The sequence below is a fragment of the Hibiscus syriacus genome, unplaced genomic scaffold, assembly GCF_006381635.1.
Source record: "Hibiscus syriacus cultivar Baekdansim isolate YM2019G1 unplaced genomic scaffold, ASM638163v2 tig00017627_pilon, whole genome shotgun sequence".
Classification (NCBI taxonomy): domain Eukaryota; kingdom Viridiplantae; phylum Streptophyta; class Magnoliopsida; order Malvales; family Malvaceae; genus Hibiscus; species Hibiscus syriacus.
In genome coordinates, this window is record NW_024062412.1 from 116749 (window position 1) to 137354 (window position 20606).

The window sequence follows — 20606 nt, forward strand, 5'->3', positions numbered from 1 at the left end:
CACTCTTTGCATCATAATATCTTAATTAGGATGATCTCAGAATCTACCAATCTTCAAATCAGAATAAATTCAATAATATTAGTCTTTGAAATTTATTAACAGTAATAAATTTCATAAAAAAATATTGATAGTAATAGAATCCTTATCTTTAGGATTTGACAACTATTTGATTTGGAGAATTTTTTCATGTCAGCATAACCGACTTTTTACTTCTCCAAAAATGCAACGGACCTGTTGTCTTTATAAATTTCTCAAAATAAATATTTAGTACGACAAACCATAATTATTTTCACCTTAGATTCTTGAGACTAAATAATATTACCCCATGTGAGAATAGATGGTTGCACGTCTCTACATACCAATTATTTCAAGAGCAAACATCTAAATATTACCAAAATCATCATTTAATTTTAGTAACTTCCTATAACCGTTAAAATAAATTTTATAAAATCAATGGTTGGTTTTGGTAAGACGTTAGTGAATACATGCCCCTAGGTTCTAAAAGTACTCTTATAAGAATGAAATTTTGATGGTGCTTCCTCTATGTAATCTCTTTTAACGAAAGTGGTGATGGTTTTGAGTTCCAAGTGTAGTCTCAAAAGTAGGATTGAGAGTTGTGTCTCTCATCTCGGTAATTTAACGATAAGTTTCTACCTAGGGTAGAGGATCGCAAGGTTCCAATATTTGTGAGAGTCGTTGAGACGACATTCTTTAGAGGTTTATTTTCATGCTTAGAGGGGTAGTGGATGTTTTTTGTACAACACAGACTACTCAACCAAACGCTCCGAGTGTGACAGCACTATTAAAGTCTTTGATAGAGAGACTAAGGAGGTATAAGACAATCGACTTCTTCGGTTTAGGTGATGATAACCCGATTTCGATTGATCAGTAGTGGAGAGAAACTAAGACTTTAAGGCAACTTCACCTTACCCCCAAGGGTAAGCTAGGATGTGCCACTGCTTTGCTCAATCTAATAGCATGAGACTATAAAAATGACTCTACAGCCCGAGATGCCTATGTGGGATCAGTCTCTAAGTCAGTCCAAGGAAAAGTATATCGAGGCATATATAAATGTCTTGAGGATGCAGTACTGCCAATGGTTAAGGAGATTGTACGAGTACGATTACAAGAGAGATTTCTTTTGGTTGACTTGATATGCTTCAGAGTTGGTTACAACTGAGTCCTTGAGTTGCAGGAGGTCTCTCGAGAGGCTTCGTATAGGTATTAGTGCGCAGTGGCGATAAACTCGCCCAAAGTATTCCCAGAGTTAACACGATATGTTAAGGTCGTGGAAAGGGTACAAACATCAGGATTAGTTTGATATATGGTATCAATACGCTGAGTAGAAGGATTTTGGTATCGGTAGATCTATCTCAGTTGAGTGGCCTATAGGGTTGTGGATTCTCGTGAGAAAAGGAGGGTAACACCAGTTCAGTCGTACCAATCAAGTCAAAGGTCTAAAGTAGGGTTATGTAGGAGATCGCTAGCATCGCCGTCTATGGAGACCACGAGGGGTTCTCACATAGCGTAAACATATCCAGAGTGTGAGCATTGTGATAAGAGGCATCAAGGGAGATGCTTTGGACTCTCTAGGATGTGTTTCTGATATGGGTCCTTTGAGCATCTTGTGAGAGACTGCCCTACCTCGGATAACGATGTTATAAATCGACCTCGGAGCCTAACGTGATGGAGGGTCTGCACATAAAGGTTTCAATGCTATGATCAAGAAAGAGAGCAGTGGAACAAATCGACTTGTTCCTAGCTTAGCTGCTTATATCCTAGCTTGTCAGATCATCATGAGGTATATAGAGGATGTCGATGTCGTAGTTAAGATATCAGTATGTTTTCAACAATTTCAGTTGATAATGTTGCACTAGTAGACGTGAATTCATTCATTCCTTCGTGGTGTCAAAGTGAACTAAGTAAGAAGAGTATTCACGTAGAATCCTGACGTGAGGGTCCAAGTGCCTTTTAGATTAATGTAGTCGTGTGAGAACCGTCAATTGTTTCTTGTAGAATTGAGGGTCAACTCTAATGAGACATTTGATAGTAGATCTGTCCACCCGAGAGTGTTCCATGAGAGAGTATTGAAGTGGCTCTTCAAGGATATGATTAAGATTATAGTAGCGTGTGTTCGCATCGAGGTTGCATGGTTCATATGACCAACTCGGTAGAGCTTGAGTAATCCTAAGTTTGGATTCTGAGGTGTATATCCCTAAGAAAAACGTTGAGGATGTTGAGTTGCTTTCTTGTTGATCGTTAGTCGCGTGTAATGGGTTACTCAAATTTTCTAAGAGTAGAGGTGATGGTCATGTGCGACCACGAGATGTACGTTCCTGTCACGATAGCGATCCAGGTCTCATCCAAAGTACCTATGTTAGTAGACTAGTGGCATATGAATCTTGCGATGTTGTGTGACCCGAGACTACATCATAACGTCTGTTTGTGTGTTTGGATAAGTGTTTGAACTTTACTACCCAAATTTTGTCTTTAATATCTTTGTCTTGCTATATGAGTGTGAGCTATATACAACACCTAATGATATGCTAGATTATGATGCTTGAGGCTAAAGGAGACTCATTTGGCTAGCGTTAGCTGACATTAAATAGCACGTTCGTGGTTAGTACAGGTGTAAACGAGCCGAGTCGAGCTCGAGTATTGCTTAGCTCTACTCGACTCGAAAACTCGCGAGCTTAAAATTTTCAAGCTCGACTCGAACTCAAAATCCTGAACTGAAGCTCGTGAGCAGCTCGAAAAAACTCGAAATGAAAAAAAGTTCTTAAACTTAACTTGATTGAAGCTTCAAACTCGAACATGTACCTTAAATACATGAAAATCTTAATGTATTTTTTAAAAAAATTAAGTACATAAATATTAATATTATTAATAATTTATTTTTTTAAAAATAAAATCTTAATATATTATATTTTCGAGCTGCTCACGAGCTTTTCGAGTTGAATATCAAATAGCTCATTTCGGCTCGTTAAGAACTTGAGTCGAGCTCGAGATTGAGTCGAGTCCATTCAATCCAAGTTTTATCAAACCTTGATCAAGTTGATCTCGAGTAGCTCACGATCTCTCTCATCTCATTTACAGCCCTAGTGGTTAGCGATCGAGGGTACAAGGAGAATCTTGGATCCAACAATGTTCCCTTTTGAAAAGGTAAGACAACTTTTTAAAACTTAAACATCTTTTATTAATATTAGTGTATTAATATTATTTAAAATCATAATATATTTATATTTTTATTATTTTCAAATAAAAAATTCGTAAATTTCGAATTAAATAACCAATGAAAATAATTTAAGCAATATTTAGAGAAAATATATAATAGAAACCTTTATCAACGATTAGAGAAAATTAAACGAATAAAAAGTTGATAAATATTTTTTTCTTCCAGTTTGTGTACTTAATAAAAAAATATAAAAAAATTGTGAATTAATTCATATTTCTCACATTTACATTCATTCAATGATTTATTTTTATACATAAAAATAAAGATGATAATCCTCTCAATTTCTTCTCGGAAAATCTTTTGCTTTGAAATAATGGCCAAAATCGTGCCAAATAGAGATGCACAGAAGCCGGATTTCAATCCGATCTGGATCGGATAAAAATCGATCCGGTTTTTTTCTCCAACCCAAAAACCGGATTTTAAAAAAATCGATTCGGATCCTAACCGGTTTGGAGGGCTGGATGGTGTAACCGATTTCGGTTTGCAAAAAACCGGTTTTTTTATAAAAAAACCAGAATATTTTTCGGATAAAAAACCGATTTTTTATCCGGTTTGAAAAAAACCGGTTTTTTATCCGGTAAAACAACCGGTCGTTCAATTTTTTTCTCAAACCGGTTATACTATCCGGTTTTTAAATATCCGATCCGGTTTAAAAAAAACCGGTTTTTCCAAAATCCAGTTTCGGATATTTTTTACACAAAATCATATATTCGGATTTTTTGTACACCTCTAGTGCCAAGAGAAAGGATAAACGAAACCTGTGTATTGCTTTTGCTTTCTCATCTTCACTGAAACCCAAAAGATTTCTGTTGATATACTAATCCACCTTCCTATATTTGTAGCCTACATAATATTTGGTAAAATAAGGGTCTAACCCCCTTCGTCCTTAACGAAAACATTAGGCCACATCCCCAATGTCTTCTTTTTTCTATTTTGTTGCTCTTGAGCTGAATGCCTTTGTACCCGACTTATATTTCCTCCTCGGGCTAGGCATAATTGTAATATAGACATTAATAATAATAATAATAATAATAATTAATTATAATACCCCATTTCAGTATTCTTTCTGATCCATGGGTATAGCCAACTGGTCGTGAAAATCTCAAAATGAAGATGTTTCTTACCTAAACCAGGAAGAGCATCATTCTTTGAACCACTCTCCAAACTTGAAAATAAATAATGAAAGCTTTCCCATCTTGGAGACATCACTCTATTTCTTATGTTTCTTCTTTTTTTCGTTTTTCTGCTTTGGTCTCCGTTCTTGCTTCTAAACGCTTCAACTGATGGGAACGTATCTCTACCAACTTCGACTTTGCATCTCGGAATAGAGCGTCCGATCTTGAAGCCATCAATTGCTGAAATCGAATAACATGCAACAGTTGGGGATAAAATTAAGTTTCTGCTATTGTATTAGAAATTGAATTGAAAATATTGGAAAAGCCAATTTACAAACCTTTAGATGATCCATTGCTGCAAGGTTGAAACCAAGAGTATCATGGCATTCCTGAAAAATTCGAAGTTATGTCATTGAAATAGATCCTTAAGTTTTCCCAAATCAAAAATTTATGGATTATGTGACCATTTTGAACTTAAATTCAACAGTAGAAATGAAAGAGAGATCATTAAGGCTACTAGTTGCAGAACTGAATGTTTTTGCTCCAAGTGAATGCGTGAGTTTTAAACAATCATAATCCGAAGTACAAATTTACCTTAACTCTTGCATAAATAAGCTCTTTCAGAACAGACAACACTGGTCTGGCAGATGGGGTACTAATTAACAGACTATGGTGTGTCTGCAACAAAATCGTAACAATCCTGCAAACCAGTTCAACCTGCACAAACAGCATAAATTGTAATAACACAAGTATTACAAGTCTAGCGCTCAGACGCACCTAACATCAAACGCGTCACAGAGAGAGCATTTACCAAAACATCCAACCATAAGCACATCCATAAGAGCATAGAGGCCAACCTTGTCATGATTTGAAGTCCAGTCCTTCGTATAAGAGAGCAGCTTGAGGGCATCTGAGAATGGTAATGCCTAGCCATAAAACAACTTCGACTCAGATATTGAGATAAATAATAAGATGCGGGAAAGATGAGAAGATCCTATCCGTACTGTACAGCATGGACAAGTTCAATTTAACCACTAGACAGAGATAGTTCAGCATCCATATATGAATTTAACTTGGCTATTAACATGGCTAAAATATGAAAAGAAACTCTCTTTAAAGTGACTAGAATTTCAGTTGATGAGGGTCTTTGGTCCCATTATTAGGCAAATATTAACTAAGCAGTAGAAGACCATGGACTACGATATGAAAAAAACAGTCGCAATCAGGGGGATCACAAAAAGATAAATGACAAAAACTGCTTATCCAGATGTTTCAATTATGAGCTTAATCCTCATAGGCCTGATTGCAGGTGTGTAACTGTCTCCATGCATGCACTTGAAAACATGGATGAAATAACATATCATCTTTTCCAGAATGTTGGACTAGAACTAGAGCAGATCCCATGCATAATGCTCAATTAACAGTAAAGTCTGCTCCAGATCATTGGTGCTAATATTTGAGAGAGCACGATGGACATAACCCGATGGGGATAACCCAAGCATAATCAGATTCGGTTGGAATTCAGCAACTTTTCCTCTGGCCTGCTCCTCCTGAAATATAACATAGTGAACAAATTAACTGCAACACAACCATTGAAAAATTTAGGCTCTTTCAGTTTTCTTCTAGCATTTTCTGCTGCTGTACAAATTTTCCAAATTATTCCAACAAGCATTTCTGAGCAAAATGAAAATCATCTCTGCAAGACAGATTTATCATCTTGGCAGTTGTATCTTTCTACAAGTAAAAAAAGTAACCGTTGTGCTGACACTCAATATAGTGGATAGGGAAAGTAACGAGCAACCACACCACCCCAAATATAGTTAACAGCTTTCTTTTCCTTTTCCCCTTCTTCCTTAGGGGAAGAAAAAATTATTTAAAAGTGTCAACCATTGATGATCAAAATACAACTTTGTCGTCAATGGAAAGGTTAAGGCCCTAGAAACCTTAATGTTTCAGGTACGAGTCCCAGCATGCGTAAATACCATGTGTGGGGTCTCAGTCCAGATCATATCCTAGTCTGGATATTTATGGTTATTCCAGTTTTTCCCCAAATTTAAACAAGCCAGTTAAAGACAATAACACGTCAGTATAGAAGAAACGGACCAAAGCAAGAGAAGAATACCTCATGTTCTACTATTCGTTTTAACTCCACTTCTGCCACTTCTAGTGCATCAATAATTGAATCAGTGGCTGTCAGGGTTTCCAGAGTTCTCTTGCCTGCTAATGCAACAGCTCCCTCTTCTGGAAGTTCTTCCTTCGGTACATGTCTGTCTTCAAATGTATCGTCCATGTAAGCCTCGAAGATTTCTTCCAATCTTTTCTCTTTTTCTTCCTGCACACTCAAGCAGGGTTAAATACAAAAAGAAGAAAATCCATCTCTAAAAGTAATCACAAATGTAGTGAGAAGAACTAGCTTAACAATGCATTCTCATTCCCGAGCCAAGAAATTCACTTCTGGTACACAGCAAAAATTCGAAAATACCTCGATAAAAAATGGCTCCTCAGTACGATCCCAACGGCGAATAGACCGGTCATGAGATCCTGTAACAACAAAGTCACCACGGTTGCTGACTGCAAGGCACCAAACAGCAGCATGATGTCCCTCAAGCGTTAAAAGCAACTCAAACTTATCAGCATCCCAGTACTTCAAAAGACGATCTTTCCCAGCACTGAACATGTAATGTGTGTTGTGGACAAATTGAACATCCATAACACTAAAAAATTACCTCATCAGAATTAGTGATCAAAAGGTTCACCAAAACTACATAAACAATTTAGGATCAAGAGAACTTTTGCATTCCATAATAATTAAAATCATACAAAACCTGTCAGCATGTGCAAAGAGGGATTTGTGGCAAATGCCAAAATCCAAGCCCCAAATCCTCAAATTCTTATCTGCAGACCCAGTTACAATTAAATCTCCATCTGATGAAATATCCATACATAGGACAGGAAGTTTGTGGCCGTATAAGGAAAGGAAAATTTCGAATGAATCCATAAAAAGGATCTGCATAAAAAGGGAACTGAAAATCATTATTATCATTATAGCCCCCATAGTAGTGCAAAACAAGTTGACTCGCACATCCTGATTGACAATACAATATCCTACATGCTATTATGAAGTCAAATTGGGGAGCTACTCAGTTGATTAAACTTTATTTTTTCCATCGGAAGCTTATACCAGAACATGTTTAGAGAGAAAGAATCTGAAAACAAACATTTTTGAAATCAACAGATTTAATTAGCACATATAAACCAATCTTTGCAAGACATGATTAGTGCGGTGGCATACAGATAGATGCAAGGTCACATCTAATTCTCACATTTAAATATGAGCTATAGAAGGTTTTATACAGAGGGCTGAAGCCATAGACAAAAACTGAGATGGTAGGAAAGGGCAACTATATAAATCAACTTCATGTTTTACAAGTTGAGCAGGAAACTGCATGATGCTTCCATTTACAAATTCTAGGAAAACAATAACAAAATAAATTCATCAAACCATAACAAAATAAATTCATCAAACCAACCAACAGTGGACAAAGTAAATTCAAAAGAGAGAAGAATAAGTCGATCATTCCTTTCCTTTACAGTGCAATCCAACAATGCAACAGCAACATATTTAGCATCTGGGTTAAAGGCAACCACTAAAACATCATCATTCATTTTCATAGTCCTCACATTTAATATAGTAAGGCTTTTGGAATCCTGAAAATCAACAAGACCAACCTAGCATCACTCATCTGTTAACTCAGCATGATGACTAGATTTGTAATAAAGGATGTGTTATACATTCCATTGTATCAAGGCAAAGCTAAACAAGATGAGAGTTAGGGAAAATATATGAATAAATGGAGTTAGATGCTGAAAAATGTTGAAGTAGGTGATGAAGGTATGAGGAACACACTTGACCAGGTTTTTGGTTGATGTATTCCCAGAACTTTACATCATGGTCTGCACTGCCAGTAACAAAGCCATTTCCATTTGGAATGGTAGCAATTGACCGTACAGAGCCACCATGAGCTCCAACAACTTCACTGCAAGTACCATTATCAATGTCAATAATTTCAATTTCCCCATCTTTAGTGCCAACAATTCCATATTTGTTATGGGGTACAATTAGACCACAGAGTCCATGGCCAGAATCAATTGTTTTAAGGCAAGAACCAGTACTTGGATTCCAAATCTTCACAGCATTGTGACCGGTTGACATCAAAACACTATTGTCTGAACTATGTGTGACACTTCTAACATCGGAGGTGTCCTTCAAGCTCAATAGAAAGTGTTCTCTCAAGCTCGATAGAAAGTGTTCTTTCAAGATTAATAGAAAGTGTTTTTTTCACTTCCATCACTTTTAATTGAATAAAACTCCAGCAAGTTATTATTCAAAGACAATGCTAAACTAGCTAGTGAACTCTCTGGAGTGACTGGACAAAAAGAGATGGAACATATCTTTTTGCTGACTAGAATAGTTGGAAGAAGCTTAAAAACATCAGGAACTTTAACAACCAATGTATTCCCAGCTCCTTCAGTATCATGATTTGCTTCCACATTTTCAGTTTCTTCAACTTCCATTTTTGCAGACTTCTTCTCTTTCTTCCTGTTTTTAAGTCTTTGTTTTGCTTCGCACTTGGATTGAACTTCGTCAAGTACAAGGAATAGTTCAACAGTTTTTCCTGCCACCTGACAAGCAAGCAGATTTCCCGACTTGCTAAACCTCACAGTCGCAACCCTATCCTTACTTTGTCGAGTAATTTCACCAAAGGGCTTCAGAACTTCCCACTTATTTTGAGTAGATAACTCACGGTCATTCCCAGTTTTAGCCGCAGTTACATTCACCATAGACTCTCTGTAACACCCCCAACCCGTACCCGATCCGGTTACGAGTCCGAGATATCACATTGACTTTTCAAACTTTGACTCTTGACCAAAATTCAAAGAAAATTTAAAACTTTCATTAAAATAATAACGGTTTATTGACATAAATTGACCCCAATAACCAAAATCGATCAGAGCATCTTTAACTCAATCAATTAGTACATGTCAACTATATTCAAATTAACCAAACCCATTTAAATCATCTATTTTCTGATCTGAACTTTGTAAAGGAGATACTGACCTGTCTTGCTCCACATTGCTCTCCATATTCTTCTCGAACATACGTGTGAAACAATCACACGCTAAGTCGATGACTTAGTGAGGTAAATAAAACATATAATAAAAATCATAAAACATTCCATATAACAAAACACATGAACATTTAATACTAACTTATCATACAAAATCATAAAACAATTTCATACAAAGTCACATACCTTTTTATATAACAAATACACTCATGTACATATATCATCATCTACTTTCTTAGCATTATCATATATATTATTATCATTATCTCTATCATTATCATCAAATTATTTATCACATGATCTTGTACTCATCATTTCGGTATATCATATTACACATATATCATTTCACCAAGAAACACCCATAAATCATAATTCCTGTAACACATTTCCTATCCCCAAATATACATTATATTTATTGTATTTATGTTATCTCTTTGATTAGCCCATGGTACACTTGTGAGAACTATAGATATGTGAGTCTATAGAAGTTGTGCACTAATGCTGTCACCACAGCTCGTATAAATGCACCGAAGTGCCACGTAGAAATGCACCGTAGTGCCACGTAGGATTGCACCGAAGTGCCGCGTAAAAATGCACCGTAGTGCCATATAATGTCCATAAGGACCACATATCATTCCTTAAGAATCATATACATATACATATACTAGGGATCAAGTATGCCTCTCACAAGACTTCACACATGTTCCAAAGAATATATATATATCCCGAAGGACCGCGTAGACCCTCGACTCTTGGCATGCCAACTATACCCCTAGCTCTCATGACACATAACATGGGCATTATAATTTATTTCATTTCAAATATTCACATAAACATGTAATTCACTTTCACATATCACGTATCACATAGCTTTTCACCTTTACTCGTATTCTTTTTCACATAACTCATAGTCATATGTCTTATCTCATAACATATACATGTTTTCGTCTATATAATTCATATCATTTCTTATACCATCACATAATTCATTTAACATACATACATAGCATGTAACATTATCATAGAAATACCTATAAGTCATATCTCTTAGATTTCATATACATCTAGTCACATAGATCACTTTTGCATAGCTTATATCCACATATATTATCTACATGTATACACAGGAATCAAATGGCATATACCAAATCATATAATTATATACATAGTTTATGCAATCACGTTACTTATACTTACATGGATCCATATCATAGAGCTTAGTTCCCTTGTACATGTTATCACACCGGCATATAATCTTATATCAATCCTATAGGTAAAAACTATTTATCTTTATCTCATTTTCCCTTTGTATCAGCTTACATGATTTGTTATACTAACATGTACGATAACATATAACCCTTATCACTTATCTCACGTTATTTAATTACTAGTTATTCTATCCATTTAACTTAGTTCTATAGAGCTCCTATAACCTTCTCATAAGGTTTTATAGTTCTTCATTTTATAACTTCTATATCATAGTTTTCTTTGAAGCATATCACTTTTTCCTATAGTGTTTATCCTATAGGTTCGTATCAACGTTATGTTCACGTCTCCTAATTTATATATATATTCTCTTAAATATTCTCATATTACTCTATAGTCTGGTCTTATTTAACTCATCACCCCTCTCATATAGTCATAAATATATTACACGAATTCTCCTAATTGATCACCTATACCCTGTACATGTATGGTCATCTATCATATAACTTATTTCACTTCCCATGCAATCATATATATCATTCATATTAGTTCCTATAACTGATCACACTACATGTATTCACACAAATCATTTAACACCTACTGTAATTCATATCATATATACTCAAATTAAACATATACATATGATCATAAATTCATACATTTCTAATATAGGAAATAGACTCGTCGCAAGTCTTATTTCCATTAAACATCATAAACTAACTTGTATACACTTACATGGGCCTCGTTAGTTTTGAATCCATCCTAATCCTTAGTTTGTTCCGAAACAAGCTTTCATTCTATATCTACATAATAATACATTGATACTTATCAGTATACTAATTGATATATTCGAAATTATCACTCCTTAGGTTAAGAGAAAAGCCAATTTCATCTTTTAAAGAAGGTATGCATCGATGCACCACACCCTGCATCGATGCATAAATCCTATTCGATGTTTACATTTAAGAGGATGCATCGATGCACTACTTATGCATCGATGCACTGATGGCATTCGATGTTCGTATTTTAGAAGAGTGCATCGATGCACTTCAGGTGCATCGATACACCTTGAACAATTTCTGGGATTTATCCTTAATGCATCGATGCACATTGAATGTGCATCGATGCACATAGCCCAGAATTGACATTTTAGCACGAAAATCATCAACTCTTCCCTTAATTATTCTATTTTAAGCCCCTATTACGACATTAAACTCAACTACCATTACTTGAACCAACTTATATCCATGTAAATCATCTTTAACCTCAAAATCCTATCTTCCTTATGAGATTCAAGAATCATACTCAATTTCTAACATGTTCAAAATTCCATTTTATTACTTCATATCTCTTAATTAGATTGAGGACAAGTCAAATTTAACTTCCAATTCAAGTTATGAACTCTATTCCAAGATTTCTTCTAAGAACCCCAAATCTTTAATCCCTCCTAACTCCATCATACTTTGATTTTAAGATAACTTAAGCTTTCCTTAAGCTTAGTTATCATCTAATAATCATAAACCAACTTTTATTTTAACAAATAATCAACTAATAACAAAACTCACCTTTGCCATGGTGACTCACGGCTGAAGAAGAAGAAGAGAACTCTGGAAGTTTATTTTGCCTTCTTTTCTCTTCCACGTGGCTTCCTTATCTAATAAAGGAAACATAAAAATCTTTCATGTCAAATGACTATTTTACCCTTTACTTCATCTAATAATTACTAACAACTTTTATGATTTATTTCCAAATAAATCATTGAACTAATCCACTGTTCTACTCTAGTCACTAAATTCTAAAACTTTACAATTTGATTACTAACTCGGTATTGAGGATGTTACAAATCTCCCCTCCTTTAAAGAAAATTTGTCCTCGAATTTTCACTGAACATCTTGATAAGAACATATGTTCTAATGTTCTCATGTTGTTTCCTTTACTTAATCTTTCTTGTCACCATCAGAAAACTTACTTTTCATTCCTTTAGTTCTTCGTCTACCTTTTTCCCTTATACATCCATATCATATCACTTATCAGGTATACAATAACATCAGTTCTTATCACTTAAAATCATAAATCAATCAATTTACTCATCAATCTCTAATTGCCTTGCAATCATACTCCAACTTTCATTCTATCATCACTTTACTGCCTCTTAACTTCTTTAATCATATGAATCATTCTTTGTTTCTCTGACTACTTATACTTGACCAAGAAACATAACTTTAAATCTTCATCATGGATGATTAAAACATACATTTTGCAGAATCAAGCAATCTTTCACATCATCTGAAAAACCTTTCTTACTTCTAATCAACTTATAATTTATACTTCAACATAACCTTTATCATATCTGATCCCTTAAACTCAATCATTTTATTTCCTTATTCGATTACTTTTCCCCAATTTAAAATATTCTTATAGCATAGGTTATATCTTTTCTTCAGACTCTCATACTCTTTTAGCTTCCTTTGGATACACAAATCCGTATCTTCTTAACTATACCACATTTACGTTATCAGAATATACTACCATATTTAAATCCACATCAGACTTGATTGACTTAACCTTACATCTTTTCCAAATCTTACAACTTTATCACTTTTACTATTACTACTCGTCAATAGCAACTGTTCAATCTAGAGCACAAGCCCTAATCAATCAATCAATCATATACATCATTTCTATTCGAAATTATCTCAACAAATAATTTAATTAACTTATAAATCCACCTTTATTCTCATACACCATGTAATTTCCATTATTCATACTTAACCTTCTAACTTCCTTGTCTTATAAACTGATTAATGATGTATTCATTCTTAAATTCTTCTTATCAATCCTTAGCTTTACTCAAACATACAAATCCTCACTTCCTTCACTATATCACTTCACTATGATCACAGTATACAACTGTATCCAGATTCACTTCATATTTGGTTATCATATCCTGACAATATCTTAAAATCTTATAACTCCCATACATTTCATCACACAATCTTGTTAGCAAATACTAACTCTTTCCATCTGGAATACAAACCTTTATCATATCCACAATCTTACTTATTCACAATACTACCCCTTTGGTTCAAATCCATAACTCTGATTTCATTCATCTTATAAACATATCACTGATGCACTTATTCTTGAACTCTTTTACAATTTTAACCACTTCATTTGATCCTTCAGCGTTCTTATGGTGACACTTGTTCACCATATTTTAGCTTGTCCACTTAGTAACGGAACTACTCAATTTAACTTATCCATTTACAGAAATGAAACCCTTCTAATCATTATCTTCACATCATTTAACCCAAAGGTCTGTAACAACAGAACCTTCCTCAAATCCACCCTTAAACTCGGGTGCTCTTAACATTTTCAACTACTTCGATACATTCATTGTATGAGTTAAAGAAGTGGAAAATTGAAAACACATCAAAATATTATTCAACATCATTAAGACATTTTCTAATCTTGTACAGGCATTCCCTGAGGTTTTTCGCTCTTCTCCCTGCCTGGCCAGGGCAGGTGAATGCTATTACCTTCAGGTCTGTCACCTATTAATTTACTTCGATAACTCTTATAATAAAATTTCTACAATATCTTACTAAACTTATTCTATCCGCAAGACAACATACTCCTTACACTATCAGATCAGAAATTATTCACTCTATGTTGGCATGTACACATTTTATGACACTTTGGACTTTAGTTTATGCCGAGAATCGGCTAAACCGTAGCTCTGATACCATTAAATGTAACACCCCCAACCCGTACCCGATCCGGTTACGAGTCCGAGATGTCACATTGACTTTTCAAACTTTGACTCTTGGCCAAAATTCAAAGAAAATTTAAAACTTTCATTAAAATAATAGTGGTTTATTGACATAAATTGACCCCAATAACCAAAATCGATCAGAGCATCTTTAACTCAATCAATTAGTACATGCCAACTATATTCAAATTAACCAAACCCATTTAAATCATCTATTTTCTGATCTGAACTTTGTAAAGGAGATACTGACCTGTCTTGCTCCACATTGCTCTCCATATTCTTCTCGAACCTACGTGTGAAACAATCACACGCTAAGTCGATGACTTAGTGAGGTAAATAAAACATATAATAAAAATCATAAAACATCCCATATAACAAAACACATGAACATTTAATACTAACTTATCATACAAAATCATAAAACAATTTCATTAAACTCAACTACCATTACTTGAACCAACTTATATCCATGTAAATCATCTTTAACCTCAAAATCATATCTTCCTTATGAGATTCAAGAATCATACTCAATTTCTAACATGTTCAAAATTTCATTTTATTACTTCATATCTCTTAATTAGATTGAGGACAAGTCAAATTTAACTTCCAATTCAAGTTATGAACTCTATTCCAAGATTTCTTCTAAGAACCCCAAATCTTTAATCCCACTTATTTTGAGTAGATAACTCACAGTCATTCCCAGTTTTAGCTACAGTTACATTCACCATAGACTCTGCACTCATCAACTCATGCTTTACATTGTAAAATAATCCGAGTTCAAGATCTGCTGAACCAGTGACCAGGTATCTTTCATCTGGGTCAACATCAATAGACCAAATTTCACTATGATGGCCGCTAACTATTTGCATACAATGCTGAGTTTCAAGATCCCACACTCGCAAAAATTTATCCTTGGAAGAAGTAACAAGTTTTTTATCAGAATCAAGGAAAACAAGGTCAGTGATCTGCAAGTTGCAAAATGCAAAGAAATTAAAACATATACAGTTAACAAATACCACGATAAGTTCTTAACTTTAATAAAAAGATTTACAAATGACAAACCTGATCACGATGCCCACGAAGGCAAAAAAGACCCGTCTCACCAACAACATCCCACAATATAATATCATTGTCTTTACTTCCGGAAGCAAGTAAAGATCCAACCTTATTGTACCTTAAAGCAATCACAGCCCCTTTATGTCCATTCAATGTAGTCTCACAACTTCCTTTACCACAATCACAAATCCTTATACTACCATCAGCATAACCACTTGCCACCTGCAATTTAAACCTTATTTTCATTCGCTCATACTAATTTTTATGAAAATCGCTAAGAATACATGAAGCACTTTAAGACTCCATTTGGTTGTTACTATTACAGTTCACAATTTTTTAAAAGTTCCTAATTAATCAATGGGAAAACAACATCGGGCAAGTTTATTATTCAGAAAAGAATATATATTATATCTAAACGAAACTTTCAGGTATTGCTTCAATCAAAGCTACAAAATAAAACGGAGCATCCATTACAATTAATGATAAAGGAAGGAGAATGAAAAAAAATTACCAGTGAAGAAGGGGAGGAGACGACACAGTTTACGAAGAGAGAGGAGCCGCGAGAGGAAACAGAAGGAGACAGAGTTTTGGTGCAGACGACTTGACGGACGTGCCAAACACCGATCTTCTCGAGAGCCGGAGCTAGAAGGTGCTTGCCTGAGCTGTCGTATGTGATATTCGATTCAACAGATGCAATTACACCGAAGGAAGCCGCCTGCTCGTACCTTAGATAGGATTTCACCATTGTCCCCGCCGCCGCCGCTGTTGTTGCTTCTTTTTGCTCTGGCAGTTTGGTAACAATTTCAAGGGTTTAAGCAAAGGTTTCTCACCTTCAACTTTTGTGTGTTTTCTATGGACTTTGATTAATAAATGTGTTAATTTAAAGCTCGATAAAAATAACATATTTAATTTTGGGCTTAAACTGAACCAATATGTTTTTCCATAATAGTCTTTAAATTCAATGATTTTTGTTTGAAAATATGTTTATTCGAAATGTTTTAAAAAACTCAATTTTTAAAATAAAACTAAATCGTCACTCTTTAAAGTTATATGTGGTGGAATACTTATAAAATTATTTTTGAAAAAGAAAGATTCTTGAAAATTTTGTTTCTAAAGATTATTTTATCAAGTCCACATTTAAAAACTAGGGAATAAAAATAAATAGATTCGAGAGTCGATTATGTTGTATTAGTAGTGTAATTACAAGTTCGAACCAAATTTAAATTGCGAACCTTATTCATGCAAGTTAATATAAAAAGATTGCATTTTATTTGGAAATAAACAAAATTAGCTTCATTTCTAAATTAAATTATATAATTTACATGGTTTTAAAAAATGTCCTTTTGTTTCAAAAACAATTAACGAATATTTTACTCCAATTATTTAGGAGACTATCTCGTTATTGTTCTAATAAAATAATATTTTTAATTTAAATCAAATACGCTATGCAACAACATTATTGAATATCATGAATGAAACATATTTAAAATACATGAAATAAGTGAAAACAATAAAATTAATGATGTACGAAATTAATTGTATTATAATTAAAGGTAAATTAAATGGTTGATCACTTTCGTTTACTATTTGTATACTCTTACTCAACTAAATTTAAAAAAACATAAGTTTTGGTCACTTACGTTATCGTTTTATTAAGATTTGGTCACTGAGATGCAAGTTGTCGTTAGTTTGATGATGTGGTACGTTAGTAAAAAGATTTAATTTTTATTTTAACCCCTGAACTTTAGATAAAATATTAATCAAATGGTCTTTTTCTAAACCCAAAGTAGTTTAGGGATAAAATATCAATTTACCCCTTTTCTTAATATGTTTTCTTCACAAACCCTATCTTGAGCTTATGTAGTAGCACACCTCCATTGTTGTTCATCTTTTTCGTCACTGGTCACCTGACGGATATAGAGCAAGAAGCTCTAGCAAATCGATCTCAAGCAACAATCCTAGTACTATCTCAATTTTGTTTGACGGAGCTTATCATCGGTTTCAACTAGTAAATTTATGCAATTTGATATCGCTGGAAAACAGTATCGCAATCGTCATGTGGTTGGTAATAAGGTTAGGTTGATGAAGTTTTTCCTATTAGATTGGGCAAGATGAAGCTTGGTGGCTTGAATGAGCTCTATTGATGGCTTCAACGGGTTGTACTAAATATTGTATAGTCTATGCATCATTTGAATTGCCATAGTTGTTTGACTTATTTCTTTGCTTTGGTTATAGTTTACGGAAAGAAACTTTCATAAATTTGTCTGATGTTTGGGCAGAAGAAGTGGAGCTTTACTCTACCAATCAGGACTGTGTCAAGATGTTTATTGGAAAGTAAGTTGATATAGTAAGTTTAGTGTTTTTTGAAAGATAAATCAATATCGTTCACACGAATCAAACCTATCTATCGAAAAAGCTAAGGATATATTAAATAAGTTTATTATACGTCTAGAGAAGATCCTCTGGAAAGTATCAAATTTACGTTAACAAAAATCTTTGGAAGACTTATCTCTCTAAGAAGAGTCTCTAGAAGTTCTCGAAGACACCCTACTCTCAGTAGAACCATCTTTTGCTGGAATCGCTTTTCCAAGTTATACTCCTCAGTTTTTGACATTATTCTTGACAGAACCAACAATTGATAGTCATATGTGCTATAGTTTGCCATTTTATTAACTAGGAGTGAGTAAATATCTACTCAAAAAATTAATTTTTTACTCGACTTGGCTTGAAAAAACACAAATTGACTTTCAAGTAGTATTTTCATAAACTCGACTCGACCTAAAAAATTTGAAATTTAAATCGAGTTGTAAAATACAACTCGAATAACTCAAAATATTTAATAATTAGTGGATTGATTTTCAAGTTTATGTCGAGTTCTTCGACTTTATATGATATATGTATACCACATATGAAAAAATATAAATATATATATATATTGTTATTAAAACCCATTTAAATTGGAATAAAATAATGTCATAATATTATAAATATTTACAATTAAAATTAAACAAAAACTCAAAAAATTGACTCGATCCGACTCGACTCGAAAAAAAAAATAAGTCAACTTCGAGTTATAAAATAGAACTTGTCAACTTTAATAACTCGAAAAAAATTTACTCGACTTGATCAAATGCTCACACTAGTATTAACAAACATGATGACCTTAGGGCTGGCACCAATCATTAAAGGGTCAACATATAAATCCATCAAACAAACCTAATATGTCTCACCTAGACCAATCATCTTCTTCTACCTTCATTCCCTCTCCTCACAAGGATCAACCCCAGGCTCACAGTCAAATTAATCTTCAACGATTATGACTCTCCGTCCAAACTAAAAAAGATAAACCATCAATGACAAACGGGATAAACTTGTTCCATCAATAAAGTTGATACTAGACAACTTGATAATATTTTGAGAAAAAACTCCTTAGTAGTTTTCATTTTCTAAGAAACCTCATGGAACAAAATTGTAATTTCAGTCATAAAAGAGTCATTGCACCCATTAATGCTATAAGATGATTCACCTTTAGTGTTATCTTAATTTGTTGGTGATGAAATAATTTTTCTAAAAGAAATATTTTGAAAACCACTTTTTTAAAATATAAATAATGTTGGTTCATTATTTTCTCCCAAATAAAATTAAAAGATTGAATAAAATTAAGTGTTTACATACATCCTCCTCCTCCTCCTATTGATTCACCTAAATCAAAACTTTTATAAAGGAAAATATATGATGAATGACGGGTGTTGTTATTGACACCATGTAGACAACCGTTTTTATCCGTTTCTACAAAAATATTTTATTATTATTTATTATTATTATTATTATTTATTATTATTATTTTTGCAGGCCCCACACTCAACCACCATGATTTAACAACCCCGATTTAGTGGGATTCAGAAAACAAAACAACGTATTTGAGTCATATTAAAATACTAAAAATTGAGGCATTTGAGTCCAAGTGGGACTCTAAAACATCTCTAAAAATAGCCAATCACTAGGCTATTTAAAGGCAAGAAAGGGGGAAGGTAACAGAGACAGATATTGGAACAAGCCATTGATTTGGGCAAAGAGGGTTCTTTCTTTTATTTTAGCCTTCGACCCATTATCATTTTCCCATTTATGCTTATTCCCCTACTCTACTTCGTCTGGTCCGGAAAGGCTTCCAAATCCTTGGAGCACCCGAAGGAATAAACGTTTTCTGATCAAGTTCAGCTCGCAACACTACGGCTCGGTTCGCTCCACAATCCAGCGATGTACCATCGTCGTTCCATGTCTCATCAAGGGTTCCTCTCTCCAACTGCATTTTCAGGTGTCCAGTTGAAGTGTGTTTCTTCTTGGAATCAATGATGTCGTATCACTTTGTCACTGCTTTGGCTTTGATGACTTCGATGCTCACTGTTTCTCGCAGTAGCGTTGCTTGGTTCTCTGAAGGGTTGACTTTACATTGTTATAAAATTCTCCATCATAGTATGTGTAAAAAGTTGATTTTATTTTTTTAAATTTTAGCATTTTTTATTATTATTTATTTTATGTTTTTTACTTCTTATTATTTTTATTTTATTTTATTACTTTTAGAATTTAACATTTTTTTTATTTTTTCCATTTGATTCATTTAATATTATATATATATATATTTATTTAATATTTATTTATTATTTCTTATCTAACATTTTTAACTTTTAGGTATATTTTCAATCGATCAAAGGTAATTAGTTTGAATTGAATTTTTAAATTTCGATTTAAATTTTAATTTTAGAAATTAAGATAACTGACGAATTAATTGGTACCAAAAGGGCATTACAATGGTGTTAATCCTTCCTTGTCTATAACCGACTCCCGAACCCGACACATTTCTGGTAAAACGCAGACCAAGTAAGATGGTGTACGATCCACCTAAATGTTTTTAAAATGATCGGTGGCGATTCTAACCCATTATTTCAAGTCGAAGCCCAATTTCGGGCCCAACAGAAAGACGGCCGCGACAGCTTGGCGACTCTGTTGGTGATAGGTAAGTGAGTCAGGCCAGAATTAATTTTTGGTTATCTTTTTATGCGAAAATAATAAATTTTAATTTTAATTTATTTATT

At 33.8% G+C, this 20606-nt stretch overlaps 1 protein-coding gene across 1 annotated transcript; it reads right to left on the reverse strand.

Annotated features, from left to right (window-relative positions):
* Positions 1–4452: 4452 nt before the first annotated feature.
* On the reverse strand, positions 4453–8563 carry LOC120208803 (WD repeat-containing protein 3-like). The gene is made up of 10 exons (XM_039207971.1): positions 8258–8563; positions 7942–8058; positions 7176–7357; positions 6833–7064; positions 6473–6682; positions 5826–5900; positions 5175–5276; positions 4945–5067; positions 4689–4739; positions 4453–4590 (listed from the first exon to the last, which is right to left on the reverse strand). The coding sequence occupies exons 1-10, from the start codon at positions 8561–8563 to the stop codon at positions 4453–4455; spliced, it is 1536 nt and encodes a 511-aa protein (XP_039063902.1).
* Positions 8564–20606: the final 12043 nt, after the last annotated feature.